The 15,940-nt window shown below is 32.6% G+C and overlaps 1 protein-coding gene across 1 annotated transcript; it reads right to left on the minus strand.

The window, feature by feature from the left end:
* Positions 1-620: 620 nt before the first annotated feature.
* Positions 621-13,862, minus strand: LOC134695809 (TATA box-binding protein-like 1). The gene is made up of 5 exons (XM_063557229.1): positions 13,325-13,862; positions 11,946-12,028; positions 6,764-6,931; positions 6,088-6,182; positions 621-4,556 (listed from the first exon to the last, which is right to left on the minus strand). Exons 1-5 carry the CDS (start codon positions 13,589-13,591, stop codon positions 4,327-4,329), a joined length of 843 nt encoding a protein of 280 aa, XP_063413299.1. The 5' UTR covers positions 13,592-13,862; the 3' UTR covers positions 621-4,326.
* Between the last annotated feature and the right edge of the window lie 2,078 nt (positions 13,863-15,940).

Genomic DNA, 15,940 nt, shown 5'->3' on the forward strand with positions numbered 1-15,940 from the left:
AAAAATGAATACTCCAAAATGGTCATTCACAAAACATTCCTCCTTAGACAACAACTATGTTAACATACATAAAACATTCATACATTTGACAGATACTCTTTTAAACAGCCTTTTGATAGTTAATTAACAATTGAAATATATAAATAGTACTCCATGTAAGAATCAGGAAATCAAAAAGACATCTTAAATTTAAAGATGTGCTATTCAACTTTTAATGTGTACATGTAGTTAACTAATATTATCCTTTTCTTTAAGGTTTATAGGGGGAAATAGAACATAACAAAGGAGTAGGTCCAGTAAACATTTTTTGGTCCCCAAAATATTGCAAATTTATAAAATTGTTAAAATGTAAACTTTTAGTTATTAATTGGACAGTAGAATGGTTCTGCTACATAAATATGGGCTGTTTTTGACAATACAATGCACATATATTGGGTACTAGCACCATTATGTCATGCTTAATTACTGAAATCTTCAAAATTCTAGCATTTTAGTTTAATTTTAGACAGCTTCCTTGTAAAGCGAAAGTGGCCACATTCGTGTTCATCCTAAATATTGTAATATAAGTTGTATTTGATGATAATATATAACATATATAAAGGTTGAGGATGAAAACAGGTGCCATCTGAAAAGTGACATTTTAGGCATATTTGGTAGATTTTTTTATATTTGAGATTGAATTGGATCATTCTTAAATGACTAAATTAGTAAAAATGTTTCATATTATTAATTGAATCAAATGAAATACACACTTTATAAGTGTTTAAAAAATGTCCAAAATCTTTCGTTAGCTGAACCTGAAATTTGAGGCCAAAATCAGCCCTTACCGAACTTACTCTTTTTATATAATAAGGAACTATTTCAATCTGCCTTATTACAAAAGTCTACAGATATTCATAAATCAGAAGAGGAATACACAGCCTGATTCTTAAATGAGGTGATACTTTACAAAATTTGTGTCAAATTTGTACATGGCAGATCTTTGAAATAATAAGATAATACTTCTTAATTGTTTGAATTCCAAGGTATAAATAAATTTTACCATTTTTTGCATAGTTAAGTTTTCAAACTGTACAACCTGATTTTTACTTGTATCTGTACAATTGAAACGATTGGTATATAATTTATATCATTTAAATCCAAGGTTACTCTCTACCTTATATAAATTATAATTAGATAATTTAAAGTGAACATAAAAACAACAACTTTAAATAACAAAGAATTTTTGTAAACTTACTTTGTTATGAAACCACTTAAACATATGTAACAATTTTGGAAAGATAGAGGCCTGGTAACAGCTTACTGGTAAATTCTCTGATAAAGAGGTAAACATTACCTGTCCGCCATCCAAAACCCTGACATTATAGGGTATCCAATAACCCTGACATTGTAGGGTATCCAAAACAGTATTTACCAGTTCTAACCATATATTTTTAAGCACAAAAAAATACAGGTATTATGGAAAAGGATTGTGTATACTTTGAAAATTACAACAAAACCCAGATCATTGACTATTTAACAAACATCCATAAAAAATAAAAGCAATTCAGGAAAATATACCTGACATAAATGTAGATGATGTAACAACAGCACAAGTGAATGTTTCTTACTGAAATCATTAAAGGTTATTAATCTTTTGGTTCCAAGAGTTAATAAAAAGATTAAGTGAGACACATTAATCCACATCACAACAGAACTTGTGATTAATCCACAATGATGTGCAAGATGTAGCAGTGAATAACATTTGTGGAGATAAATGAGACACACAGTAATCCACATAACTACAGAACTTGTGGTAAATCCACAATGATGTTAGATGTAGCAGGGATCTACATTTGTGGAGTTAAATGAGACACACAGTAATCCACATAACTACAGAACTTGTGGTAAATCCACAATGATGTTAGATATAGCAGTGATCTACATTTGTGGAGTTACATGAGACACAGTAATCCACACAACTACAGAACTTAATCCACAATGATGTAAAATGTAGCATTGGTAACATCTCTCTTCATGAAGGCATCTTTACAATTTAAAAACTAACGATCAAAAGACAAGAACGAACACAAAAAAGTAATGCAATAACTTCAGTTAAATTTGACTAATTTGCCCAAGTAGGAAAACAGTATCTAATAAACTTGTTTTTGTATAATATCAACTCGGACAATGGAAAAGCAAAAGAATGATTGCACCCAGCCAATATCAGAAAACCCCTACTTCCCCAAGAACATCTTAATCATGGAATGGGCGAACATAATAATGCCACATGAATAAATGAGGCCTTTGGTGGAGTTTATCATTACCTGACAACAGTAAACAAATCATCTTATGCTAATATTATAGGGTTATTGCATGAATATTGGGGAATATTGTTCAGAGTAGAATTTTATATTGCACAAGCTTGCGAGTGCAATATATGTTCTATGATCCATGCAATAACCCTTTTATTGTATAGCAATATAATATTTGAAAGTAAAAATAGGGTTAAACTAAGATTTTGTCGTTAATGACGTCATGAATTTTTAAAGATTTATTGCACTAGTGCAATAATAAAATTTATTGCATGCTAACTTTTGGTTACTTTCTCTTGGAAATATTGTATTGTTATGCAATAATATCAGATTCAAACTTATTTGATTTATACAAGACATTGAATTTGGCCCTTATAGGGCTGTTCCAGAATAAAACACATTGAGAGGCATGAAAGGCACTTATTTGGACTCCTACAACCCATAGAATAATCTTTTTTTTTATTTCTTTTAATACTTTAAAAATTCTTAAGAAAATGAAACATCCCTCCATGAATTTGTGCCTCCCATACTCCCACCAGGATTACTTTCGGAACAGTCCATATATCTATCTATAAGTGATATTGGAGAAGAAAAATATTTTGATTACAGTAATTATCTGTTTTTTGTAATTTGATATAAAAAATATATATAAAAAAAGATTTTTTTTTTAATTACCAGATCCTGATACCAAGCTTTATATTAGAAAGGATGTTTTTATAATTTGATTACAATGACAAAAATTTAAGGTTTGTTATTAACAATTTCCCCCCTTTATTGAGCCTCATAAATGCAATGATAATGTGATGTGTGATAATAACAATGTAATGTAATGCATGATACATAACAACAATGTAATGCATGACAAGTATCAATGTAATATAATGCATGACACCAACAATGTAATGTAATCATGATACTAACAATGTAATTTGATGTGTGATATTAATACCCATCATATTTTTTTTATAAAAAAGCGGATCATCTACAAAACATATTACAATTCCTAGACAAAAATCTCATACAAAAAATATACTATTATAAATACTAATTTGTATTGTTAAAGGGGTAGAACTTCCCAAATAATTCACTGTAGTACTCAATCTTATTTATGGACAATCTATGTCAATAATATATCAAATAATATCTGTAGATACATAGCCTTTCATAAAATAGTAACAAGTCTAGGACATTTATAAAGACCGGAATTAAACAAAAAAAGATAATTAATGAGTTTTGAGTTTTATTTTTTGGAAAAAAATAGCAGACTATAGAACAACAATTTACACAACAAAAGCCATTAGATTTTACTTTTTAATCTTAATTGACTAGGACTGCCCATCTTCATGCCAAATGTCAGTAATTCTCTCCAGCTTCCCCCACTAATAAAGAGAGGGGCCATAAAATAGCTAACAGAGGCAGATTCAGGGGGGCCCGGGGGCCTCCCCTTTTTGGGAAAAAATTTGGTTGCTTATATAGGGAATCACTGAAGTGTGACTGGAGCAGGCCCCCACTTATGAAAATTTCTGGATCCGCCACTGGCTAATAGTGCTCAAAGGGGATTTCAGACACCAAAATTCAATCAAGAGGTATACTGTAAATGTGGCCTTTACATACTTTTATCAGGTACATGCAAGAACAAAGATAAGACAGCCAAAATTATTAATCTTGAAAAATGTGAAACTCATTATATCTTTATTATGACTTTTATGATGTTTAATATATTCAGAAGCTTTAAAAGATTTTACAATATTAACCATGAAACATTTCCGTTAAAATTATTGTCCATGAGGTAGAAGTCCCTCCTAACAGTCTATAGATTTGCAGGTTTATATATATATATATTATTGCAGCGATAAATGACACAAAAATATCCAACATTAACAAACACCCACAATTCAACAATATCAATATACACATGTATAATCTATCAACCTCAAAGTTTTTAAATCAGTAATGCTTATTTCTTTGTTTATTGTTTAAGAAAGCAACAGAAATGATTGACTTCTACTGTCATAAATGAATTTCAACTCTTTTAATCCTGGTCTTCCTCACTATCAAAATCTTCTTCACTTGAATCTTCATACTCTAAGTCTTCTTCAAATTTAGTGATTGGACGTTTTGGTTTGATCACTCGGTGTTTCTGAATAAATTTGGCTTCTTTCATTAGAAGTTCGGCATTTACTTCACTTTTAACTGCTTTAAACTCAGCAACCAAAGGAAAAATATGTTCAATAGCAGACTGTACATTGTCAACACATGGAGCTGAAACAAATAGAAAATATTCATTAATAGAAAGACAGCTTTTCTCTATACATACCAAAGCTTTTACTTTGTATATTTCAAACTTTAAATATAGATATAAAACTCTACTTTCTCTGGATTAACTTATTAATTGGGAATCTTTGGAATCAGAAAGTGGTTATAATTCATGGAGTAAAAGTCTGTATATATTCAATTGAGCTAAAAAGACTAGAGACATAAAAAATATTCAGTTAAGGAAGTTTCAGCAATGAAGAGACATGCTTCAAATATTCCAATCTGATTAAAACACCTATAACTATTTAGTAACTGTTGCATTATACGAAACAGACCATTATTTGTGACAGCTTAAGTTTAGTGCAGTTGTTAATTGGGCTTTAATGCATTCAAAAACATATCATTGTCATTTTATTTATTTTCTTTGGTTACATCTTCTAACCTCAGACTCGGACTTCTCTTGAATTGAATTTTAAATGTGCGTATTGTTATGGATTTACTTTTCTACATTGGCTAGAGGTAGGGTTGAGATCTAATAAACATGTTAAACCCTGCCACATTTTTGCGCCTGTCCCAAGTCAGGAGCCTCTGGCCTTTGTCAGTCTTGTATTTTTTTTATTTTAGTTTCTTGTGTACAATTTGGAAATTAGTATGGAGTTCATGATCACTGAACTAGTATATATTTGTTTAGGGGCCAGCTGAAGAACACCTCGGGGTGCAGGAATTTCTCGCTACATTGAAGACCTGTTGGTGACCTTCTGCTGTTTTTTTTTTTTTTTTTTTTTTTAATTTCTTTTTTTTTATATGGTCGGGTTGTTGTCTCTTTGACACATTCCCCATTTCCATTCTCAATTTTATTTTTTTTATTAATTTTTCATTTTATTTTTCCGCATTTCAATATTAAACAATAAACTTAACAGTAATTATTAAAACTAAAAAAACTGTTATGTAAATAAAAATGCATATCACATTTAGAAATTATTGTTTTCCTCTAAAATAACTGCTACTGTTAATATTATTATGATGATGGGAATTTTAACGACCTTGACTGGCTATGCATGGTCAATTGGAAATATTACAAACAAATGGAAGTTTTTAACAACCTTGACTGGCTATACAGCCCTTGCACGGTCGGTGGAAATATTACTCGAGAGTGATCATTATAATGTTACAAAATAATTAAGCATTCAAAGGAAGTGAAAATAAAATAAAAACCTCAAAATATTGTATGAATAGTTCTTTTAAAAGTAGAAAAAAATAATGGGTAACTAAATTTTGAACTTACAAATTTGCCAGTATTTCAAAGGAATATCACCAAAGAAATCAGTCTACAGGATCAAGATTCTGGGTGTTAACAGATCATTTTCCTAATTGACAGGTAACTTGACGACCTGGCAGGTACTTAAAAATCCCTGGAATGGGGTGAAATTTGGGTGTGACCTGCAGGATGAAGTTCAGTTGACAGGTATGATTTTGGAAGGTAAATTAATTTGATAAAAGGTAATATTGTGAAAAACTTCTTAAAGATTTGTAATACCTGTAACAGTTATACTTCCAGTAGTAAAGATTTTCAGGGTGGCCTTTGGTTCTTTTATTCTGTATGTTGCCCCAGGATGCAGTTCTGGTTCATAACTGAAAATCAACAATTATATATTACAAGTTGAAGTACAAAATTCAGGTAATTCAAGTATAATGTCACATCATAGATTAGATAGTCAGTTGTATCAACAAGTGTATGTTAAACATATAAATAAAACAAAAATAATTTGTAAAAGAATTAAAAAAAATGTGTATTTTTATGCTTGTTAATATGTCTGTCATTTTGGGCTTTATTTTGCTGGCATTTCCAATTGATTCTCTTGGCCAACTGTACTGTTTCAAAACATGTGTTTGACCAATGCAAAGTTAGAAAGGATTTAACTAAAAATCTACTGGCAGTTAGAATTTATGAATATGTATCAAATTAATTCTATGTTAATTTTGACAAAGTCAATTGACTATGACTGAGGGGGCTGCGAGGGCCAAATAATCTCTATGGAAATGAGATGTGCAAATGCTTATATACCTTCATACCAAATATCATTTACCTACCACCAGTGTCTAATACATTGTTGATGTCACAGCATGTTCAACTCTTTTTTTTAAGTATAGACAATAAACCTTTGTTACATCTGAATATCAATTTTGTATTACCACTTAATGGAAATAAATACCTGACTTCTCTTGGATATTTTCTCGCCATATCTGCCACTTTGATTTTAAATGGCATAGAACATGTTCCTAGTACATTTACAACTTTAAAATTAGTAAACTTGACATCAAAACCTATCCTTTGTAATTGTCTGGCAAATTTTCTGGCAGCTATTTTTGCATATGGTTCACTGAAATTAAAACAGGATAAAAATTGAAATTTATTTCACAAATTCCTTTTTTTCTTGAATGTTAACAAATTTATCAGCCTAAGCATAATTTTTAAATAGAAGATACAGTCTTTTTTTAAAGTCTTATCCCTTTTTTGTTGACTACATTGACAAAAACACTTACATTTAATAGTTCAATGAAGTTTCCATGCTGTCAAAGAATCATTAATATCATTGGCTAGGTTCTTGACTTTCACTTGTTAGATTGTGTATACATTTAACTTTTTGGGGCTACTTGAAGAATCATGAATTATTTTTTTATTGTCGATGATTTTACCATAGTTTAATGAAACAAAGTCTAAACATGAAAATCAAAGAGATACAAACTGCCTCCCAAAAACAATGAAAATGTGTCCGTATTCAGTAAAGATGCACACCTTTTTCAAAATAGGTAGGTGTCTGACCTAGACCGAAAACATAATGCTCCTCCTCTCTACTTGGTAAGTTACTTAGTCAAAGTAAATAAACAAATATTCATAGTATGCACCAAGTCTGTCAAATGACTGTGTGATGCGCACCTGTATGTGTGTTGTTGTGTCTGTGCTTGTCACTCTCGCTTTCAGCATGCATCACTGGCTAGCAGCTTGCTGTGAAAAGGAGAGCCGAGTGCGTAAGTCTTTCCTGCCAGTTACAGCCTCTCATGCAGTAAGACCTATGTGGCCCAGATATGGGATCCTCCACGAGGTGATAGATGCAAACTGGGCAACTCACGGCCCCAGGCAAAACCACAAGGTCTCGGAGGAGGTTTGGCCCCTAGATGCACGGCATGCTAGGCCCACCAGTGAGTGGATACGCCCTGGTGCCTGCAAACCAAACCCAGCTATGGGAAAATAGCCCCACTGCCTTGTGGGTGACTGTGGAAAGTCAAAGGCTATGGGAGACAACCCAGAAAGAAATCCGGACAGATGCAATCCGTTAGCATGGTAATGCAATCATCTATGGGAAGGACTACCCAGAGAGAAAACCCGGCCCACCAGAGTGGAGGTTGGACGTTGGGCTAACTACCCAACTCTGTAAAAAAGAACTTGTTACAGAAACCAGAAACGCTGAAGAAACCCAAGATTGGTGTACTGCTGAGGAACCAAACATGACACATTTGGGGGAAAGCCGAAAGGAAGCCCAAAAGCCGAGCGGTTCCATAGTAGCGCCAAAACAGAATATATATATAGGATGTTGGAATGTTAGAACAATGGCAGACATAACAAAAGCAGCACAAGTAGCAAAGGAAATGAAAAATTATGGTATGGACATACTAGGTATCAGTGAAAGTAGATGGAAAGGATCAGGTGAAACCAAGCTTCAAAGTGGAGACACAGTGGTCTATGTCGGCGATAATGAACATCAAGTCAAGGGAGTAGCCATAATGATGAATGAAAGAGCTAAGAAATCATTGATGGAATGGACACCAATCAACAAGAGAATGATAAAGGCAAGATTCTATTCAAAGTATAAAAAGCTGACAGTTATACAAGCATATGCTCCAACAAACGTGGAAAAGAGGAAGAGAAAGAAGAATTTTACCAACAACTACAAGACAATGTTTCATCCTGCAATAAAAATGATATGCTTATAGTTATGGGTGACCTGAATGCAAAAGTAGGCAAAGACAATAGCCATTTGCAAGAGGTGTTAGGAAAACATGGATGTGGGACAATAAATGAAAATGGTGAACTATTATGTAATTTCTGTCAAATCAACGGCCTCATCATAACAGGCTCCATTTTCCCACATAAGGAAATACATAAAGTAACATGGAAATCCCCTGACGAAAAAAACAACAAACCAGATAGATCATATAATGGAAAATGGTTGATGAAAGAAAATAAATTAAAAATAAATTAGAAGGAACCAGATCGGAAAGATTAAAAGTGAGACTCAATGAAGAATACAAGCAGAAAAATAAAGGGGTTAAGAAAAGTGCCAGAGAGGATAAAAGGAAGTGGTACAATATGATGGCTGAAGATGCAGAAAAAGCAGCAGAAAATGGCAGAAGCAAAGAGCTTTATAACATCACTAAAATACTAACAGGTGAAAGAAAGAGGCAACACACAGGAGTAAAAAGTAAAGATGGAGAACTGAAAAGTGAAAGAAATGATATATTGAATAGATGGGTAGAACATTTTAGTTAAGTTTTAAATAGGCAAGATCCTCTTCATCCAATTTCAGAGGAAGATGTAGATATGGCCGAAATTATAATAGAGGAGATTGATCTAGGAGAATGGACAGTAGCTGAAGTTAAAAGAGCACTGAAGAAGACACAAAATGGAAAGTCAGCAGGAATAGATAGTGTAACACCAGAGCTTATAAAGGCAGACATCGACCTTACAGCAGAGAAAATGGCAGAAATATTTAACAGCCTATGGGAAGAAGAAAATTGGCAATCAGACTGGAGAAAGGGATTGATTTGTAAGATCTTTAAGAAGGGCGATATGACAGATTGTAACAACTGGAGAGGAGTGACTCTTTTACCTGTTTTCAGTAATGTTTTCTGCAGAATGCTAATAGAAAGAATAAAAGAAGGAATAGACAAGAGATTGAGGAATGAGCAGGCAGGATTTAGACCAAAAAGAGGAACAACTGAACAGATTTTTATCCTTCGAAACATACTCGAGCAAACAAATGAATGGAGAGCAGCTTTAATAATACTTTTTATAGACTTCGAAAAAGCATTTGACTCAGTCCACCGAGAGAGTCTATGGTATATCATGAAGAGCTATGGAATACCAGACAAGATCATAAGAACCATAAAGGAGATATATAAAGGATTTAAGTGTTCTGTCATCGATCAGGGAGAAACATCAGAATGGTTTGAGATAAAATCAGGAGTGAAACAGGGATGCGTAATGTCAGGTTTTCTTTTCCTTCTAGTCATAGATTGGATCATGCGGAAAACAACTGCAGACAAAGCAAGAGGGATACGATGGAACTTTAATACAGTTCTAGAAGATCTTGACTTTGCGGATGACATCGCACTCCTTTCCTCAAAATTTAGCGACCTTGATGAAAAAACACAGAAATTAACAACTGAAGCTGAAAGAGTTGGAATGAAACTAAACCCCAAAAAGTGTAAAACTCTGAGATCCAAGCAAACAAAGAATAAAGAGTTGATAACGTTATACGACCAGAAAATAGAAGATGTTGATAAGTTTACATACCTTGGAGCAGTCATGGACAAAGAGGGAGGAGGCAGTTGTGACATCAAAAACAGAATACAGAAAGCAAGAGGGACATTCCATCGCCTAAGAAATATATGGTATGCAAGAGGAATTGGCCGAAAAACAAAAATTCACCTTTATAAATCATTAGTAAGACCTGTATTATTGTATGGATGCGAAACATGGAAATTAACAAACATTGAAGAAAAGAAACTTAATACTGTAGAACACCAATGCCTAAGAAAGATCCTAAAAATAAGATGGCAGAGTAAAACATCAAACAAAACAGTTAACGAAATAGCTAACACCAGAAACATCAGTTGTGAAATCAGAAGGAGACGGTGGACATGGATAGGACATACATTAAGACTTGAAAGAGACAACAACAGCTATGTAGCTCTACAATGGGCACCTGAAGGGAAAAGAACTAGAGGAAGGCCAAAAACTACATGGAGAAGAACAACAGAGAGAGAAAGGAACCAACAAGGATGGACAAGTTGGAACGAAGCCAGAACAGCGGCAAAAGATAGAAAAGGGTGGAAAAGCAGCGTGGAGGCCTTATGCGACTTCTGGCGCGGAGAGAATTAAGGTTAAGGTAAGGCACCAAGGCTTCCAAAACGCCTTTACGGTCATATATTCCGGTCATTTGTATAATGTCGGGTAAAAGATCGGCTGGGCAAAGCATGAAACGGTCATCTACTTTTTAGTTTCAAAGGCTTTTTTCGGTCATTTTAACATATAAATTCACGATCTTTTTGACCCAACATTTTGCCTTTAACAGCCATACATTTCCTGTCATAAAAGTGACATGAAGATTAATTACTATCAAAACAACCCCTACTTCAATACTTTCTAATTTTAATCAAGGCTAATTAGTTGTTGGACAGCTGAAAACTACCTGTTCAGGTGACAGGTAAACTATTTTCAGTACCGGACATTGTATAAATTAATCGGTCCATTCCCAATTATTTTCGTACATTTCAGCAACTTGCTTCTAATTGATTTAAAATATATAATAAATACATTTATAAACATGATTTGATAAATCATTTAAAAAGGTTTTTAATGAAAAATCGTCAGAACTACGTTGTATGAACAAGAACAAGTGTGCGCATGTGCACAGGTGGGAAATTCAATTATGCATCCTACATATCTTCAAAAATGCTAAAACTATCATTAATACCTGTATCTAACGTTCATTTCAAGTATTTTGTTGAAGAAATAACGTGGAAAGAGCTTCTTCGCTCAGTAGTTCTATGTTACGTACACGGATTTTACGTATCCGTTTATGGTCCATGTTTTACCATTGTCTAGTCAACATCCGGTTTTGAAAAATGTGACTTTAAAAACAAAAATAAAGTTCTAGACAACTTCATTTTGTACAAATAAAGAGTCTAATGCAGATATGAGCACGCTGATGTGCACACTTTGAATGATGCAATGCCAATTTTAACAGTTTATGTCAGAACATCAAATTCATATCAAAGTAAAGTTTAATATCGATTTTAATTTAATGTCAATCATATGGATGGCCATCTGATTACCATAATTGCCTTTTGTGACTGTCTTAGGGATTAAAATTCGGATCAGATATAAAATGTCCGGCTGGCTCAGAAAAATTTTGGAAGCCCTGGTATGCACTATAATCCACAAAATATTTATTTACATTGTACATGTTACCTGTATGTTTCAATTGGTTCAAAGATTACCTAATACATGTACATATGAACACATCTAATCCCTTTTAACATAAACAGTTAGGGGAATTGATGGTTGGGTACATATTGTATAATATACAAGTCTTTTAAGTTTTACATTACCTGGTAGCACCTGTACAAGTTATCTTTCCTGAAGACCAAATACTGGCAGTTGTGTATGGTCTCCTTATCCTCATATTGCACATCTGAAATAATCCATTAACATTTTATATAATTCTTAAAATCAGTACATCTGAAAATCTATAACTCTATTTACATATTATGAATAAATAAACAAAACAAATTAATTTGAGCTCTATTAGCTGGTTAATTAAAAAAGCAGAAATTAATTTTTGCATTCAGTCAAGGCAAAAAGATAATACACATTGAAGCGGTTTCTTAAATAACTGTTAAAGGTCAAAGGAAGGATAAAACAGTTTGCAACACTTTTTAATGTAGGATGAAGCATTGACATGCAAAACTGGTAATCAGATTACCGTAATCTACTTATAAAAAGTTTGCCAGTTCATGAAATTAGCTTAATAAATCTTATAGAAACATGGTAGGTAAGGTGTCATAAGGTAATTTTCAGCTACTGCTAGCATCCAATTGGTTAAATTTTTACAGTAACTGGTCAAAATATCCTTATTGTGATACGTCAGCAGTCTCAAATTAAATATCCTCACCGTAATTTTTTGTCAAAATTAGTTGATTTTTTTCATCAACTAAAGGAAAGTGTACATTTTATCGTCATGCACCAAAAATTACCCTTAACAATGTTAACGTCATTTGGCTAGAATTTTTATCATTATTAGTCATGAAGTTATTCTCATTACCACCCTCATAGGTATGTAAATGTAGTGATCAAAGATACCAGTGCCAGAAGCATCTCAGTGATCAGGATTTTATTTTGTAGCACCAGTGTAAAATTTAAAAAAAGGATTTTAATTCCACACAACATGATAAATAAAGATGGGTTCACATACATAACAAATGTGTTAAGACTTGGTGATATGTGTATGTTTGCAGCTATAAAACCTATTCAGTTCTTCGACTAACTCAATTGTTTTGGTCCTGAAAGGACTATGGTGATACATGTAATGACAGATCTTTGTGTCTTTAATAACTAAGCCACCCCTATTGAGCATTGTCCCAATGTGATATGATTTTCAGTGTAAACGATAGTCAGTGTCCACTTTCAGATTTATGAATGATTTGTCTCAATTGAAACAAGACCATTTGGAGAATATGTATAAACAGATATGATTGAACTTGTTCGACTAACTCTCAATTGTTTTGGCCTGAAAGGACTTTGGTGATAAATATCAGATCTTTGTGTCTTTTAGACAGCGTCCACTTTCAGTTTCATGAATGGACTGTCTCATTTGAAACATGAACATTTGGAGAGAGGAACATAGGACATTGTGATATTTGTTTTGTGACGATCATTAATTCCAGGAAAATGCATTAATTGTATAACATTAAATGATGTAAATACATACACCCTGTTCTCTTTTGTACTCTACATTAACACCTTCCATCGCCACAGTTCTCAAGTTCAAATGACATCTTGTACTAAAAGTACACACTACATTGTTTATAATGATGTCAATACATGGAGTGTCATCCTCAGCTTCTTCAGCTTCGGTCTCCAGGCCATTTTGATTGTTATTTGTGCTATTCTCTACCTTCAGTGAACTAGGATCCAATAAAGGGACCGCCCCTTCTATTTGGACGTCTGTCATTTTTAACAGATCATTAAAACACATATAACTGCACAATCATCACAAAGTTATTAATAATCTATTGTTCATTTGTGTTTTGTTGACAAAAGTGCTTGTAGAAGGTTATGGGATTTCGTTTTTCCGTAACTTTTTCATGTCAAGCAGGCATTATAAATGTTTTGAGCAGGACATAACTCCAGTTTTAAGACTGAATCCTTATAATTGCATTAACAGGCAACTCTTATATTTTTTTCTATCAGACGAATTTTCAGCATTTGCAACAGCAGCCATGCTTTCCGGTTTTTTGACTACCCAATCAAATTCCGTTGCTACTGAAAGGGAGACGACCATAGAATAGAAGAAAATTTCGCGGGAATTTTCATTTTTTTTTTTTAATTAAACAATCTTTAAAGGGTCAACTGTATGTTCATCGATTTGTCTAAAATTACCATATTTGATTTATAACCATGTAATACATTCATCAAAATAATAAAAAGTCTAAAATAAACAATTTACAGGGCATGGGCTTCACTTTGGGCGGTGTGTATTTTTAAAGTCTTGACCCGTCCGTCACCATCTAATTAACTATCGAGTTGACCTTTTGAATACCTCATTTAAGCAATATAAACATAAATATAGATAGAAATTGAAACGAACTCGTCAGTCACACCAACGATTTATATAGGACGGTTACATTACAGTCCTTGGTCACACTAGTGCAATTGTATTTTCCAGGTCTGATTAATTTCATATTATAGATTCAAAATATATATGTTAATCACCGTTTAAACGTATGCACTCAAATATCATGTCAGATTCCTAATCTATGGCAAATGTGACGTAACAAACTTAGAACAATTCAAATCTATGGCAGATTTTTGTTTTCTCCTAAAAAAAAATCTAGTAGATCTATTGCAGATCTTTCAAGTGCGTCATATTGCCGCCGCCGCTAACGATAACAGAACCCAATGGAATGATCGTATATGTACTGCCTTGTTCTCCATTTCCACCTAATCTGCCATAGATTTGGAAACAATGAAAATCAGCCATAGATTAGGATTTTAAAAAATCTACCATAGATTTGGAAACAATGAAAATCAGCCATGAATTAGGAAATAACAAAACCATAGATGTGGATTTAAAAAAAATCTACCATAGATTTGGGATGGCACGACGTCATATTAACCATAGATTAGGAATCTGCCATAGATTTTGAACCCACCATTGATTTGAGTCCTACGATGATATAAGATCATATAAGAACACGGTGAATGGGACTTAAGGGCATACGATACAGTTTTGATCCTGTATTTACAAGTTCATGAAAATTTGCATATAGGCTTTTTTTTACCTGATTAAATTAAATATGTAATAAAAAATATACCTTCATGTGCTACTTTTTGAGTAAAATGAGGTCGAAATTTTGTATATTTGCTCAAAATTCAGATTTGTTGCCGTAATTTCTTTTTCGAAAGAAAGACATAACTTTTTTGTTATAAAAGATAAACACAAATTGTTTTTTGTTAAATAATCGGTAATTTCTGTACTTTATAATTATCCTTAAAAAATATGCAATTTTTTATTCAGAAATAACTCATATTTATCAAATGTTCATGAATTGAGGAAAAAACGTCATTTTTTACTGCAAGTTTATCAAAATTTAAAAAAATCCTCTATTTACAGTTTTATAAAATTTGGGTCATATAATCTCCCTGCAAAATGAAACAAAATGCCGTTTTGAAAAATAGGGGTCCATGAACTTGTTTTCAAATTAAATCAGTTTGAATGATAAAAATCAGTCGAAAAAAATATCTTTTCCCGATATGTCACAGATACAGTTACAGGGACGGCAATGACGTTGCTAACGTAATTTGTTATTTTCGCGACGTCAAACTGTGACATATCGGGAAAAGATGCATTTTTCGACTGATTTTTATCATTCAAACTGATTTAATTTGAAAACGAGTTCATGGACCCCTATTTTTCAAAACGGCATTTTGTTTCATTTTGCAGGGAGATTATGTGACCCAAATTTTATAAAACTGTAAATAGAGGATTTTTTTTTTATTTTGATAAACATGCAGTAAAAAATGACGTTTTTTCCTCAAATCATGAACATTTGATAAATATGAGTTATTTCTATATAAAAAAATACATATAGTTTTATGATATTTATAAAATAGAGAAATTACCGATTATTTAACAAAAAACAACTTGTGTTTATCTTTTATAACAAAAAAGTTATGTCTTTCTTTCGAAAAAGAAATTACGGCCACAAATCTGAATTTCGAGCAAATATACAAAATTTCAACCTTATTTTATTCAAAAAGTAGCACATGAAGGTATATTTTTTATTACATATTTGATTTAATCAGGTAAAAAATAGCCTATATA

The sequence above is a fragment of the Mytilus trossulus genome, chromosome 1 (genome assembly GCF_036588685.1).
Source record: "Mytilus trossulus isolate FHL-02 chromosome 1, PNRI_Mtr1.1.1.hap1, whole genome shotgun sequence".
NCBI classification, from domain to species: Eukaryota; Metazoa; Mollusca; class Bivalvia; order Mytilida; family Mytilidae; genus Mytilus; species Mytilus trossulus.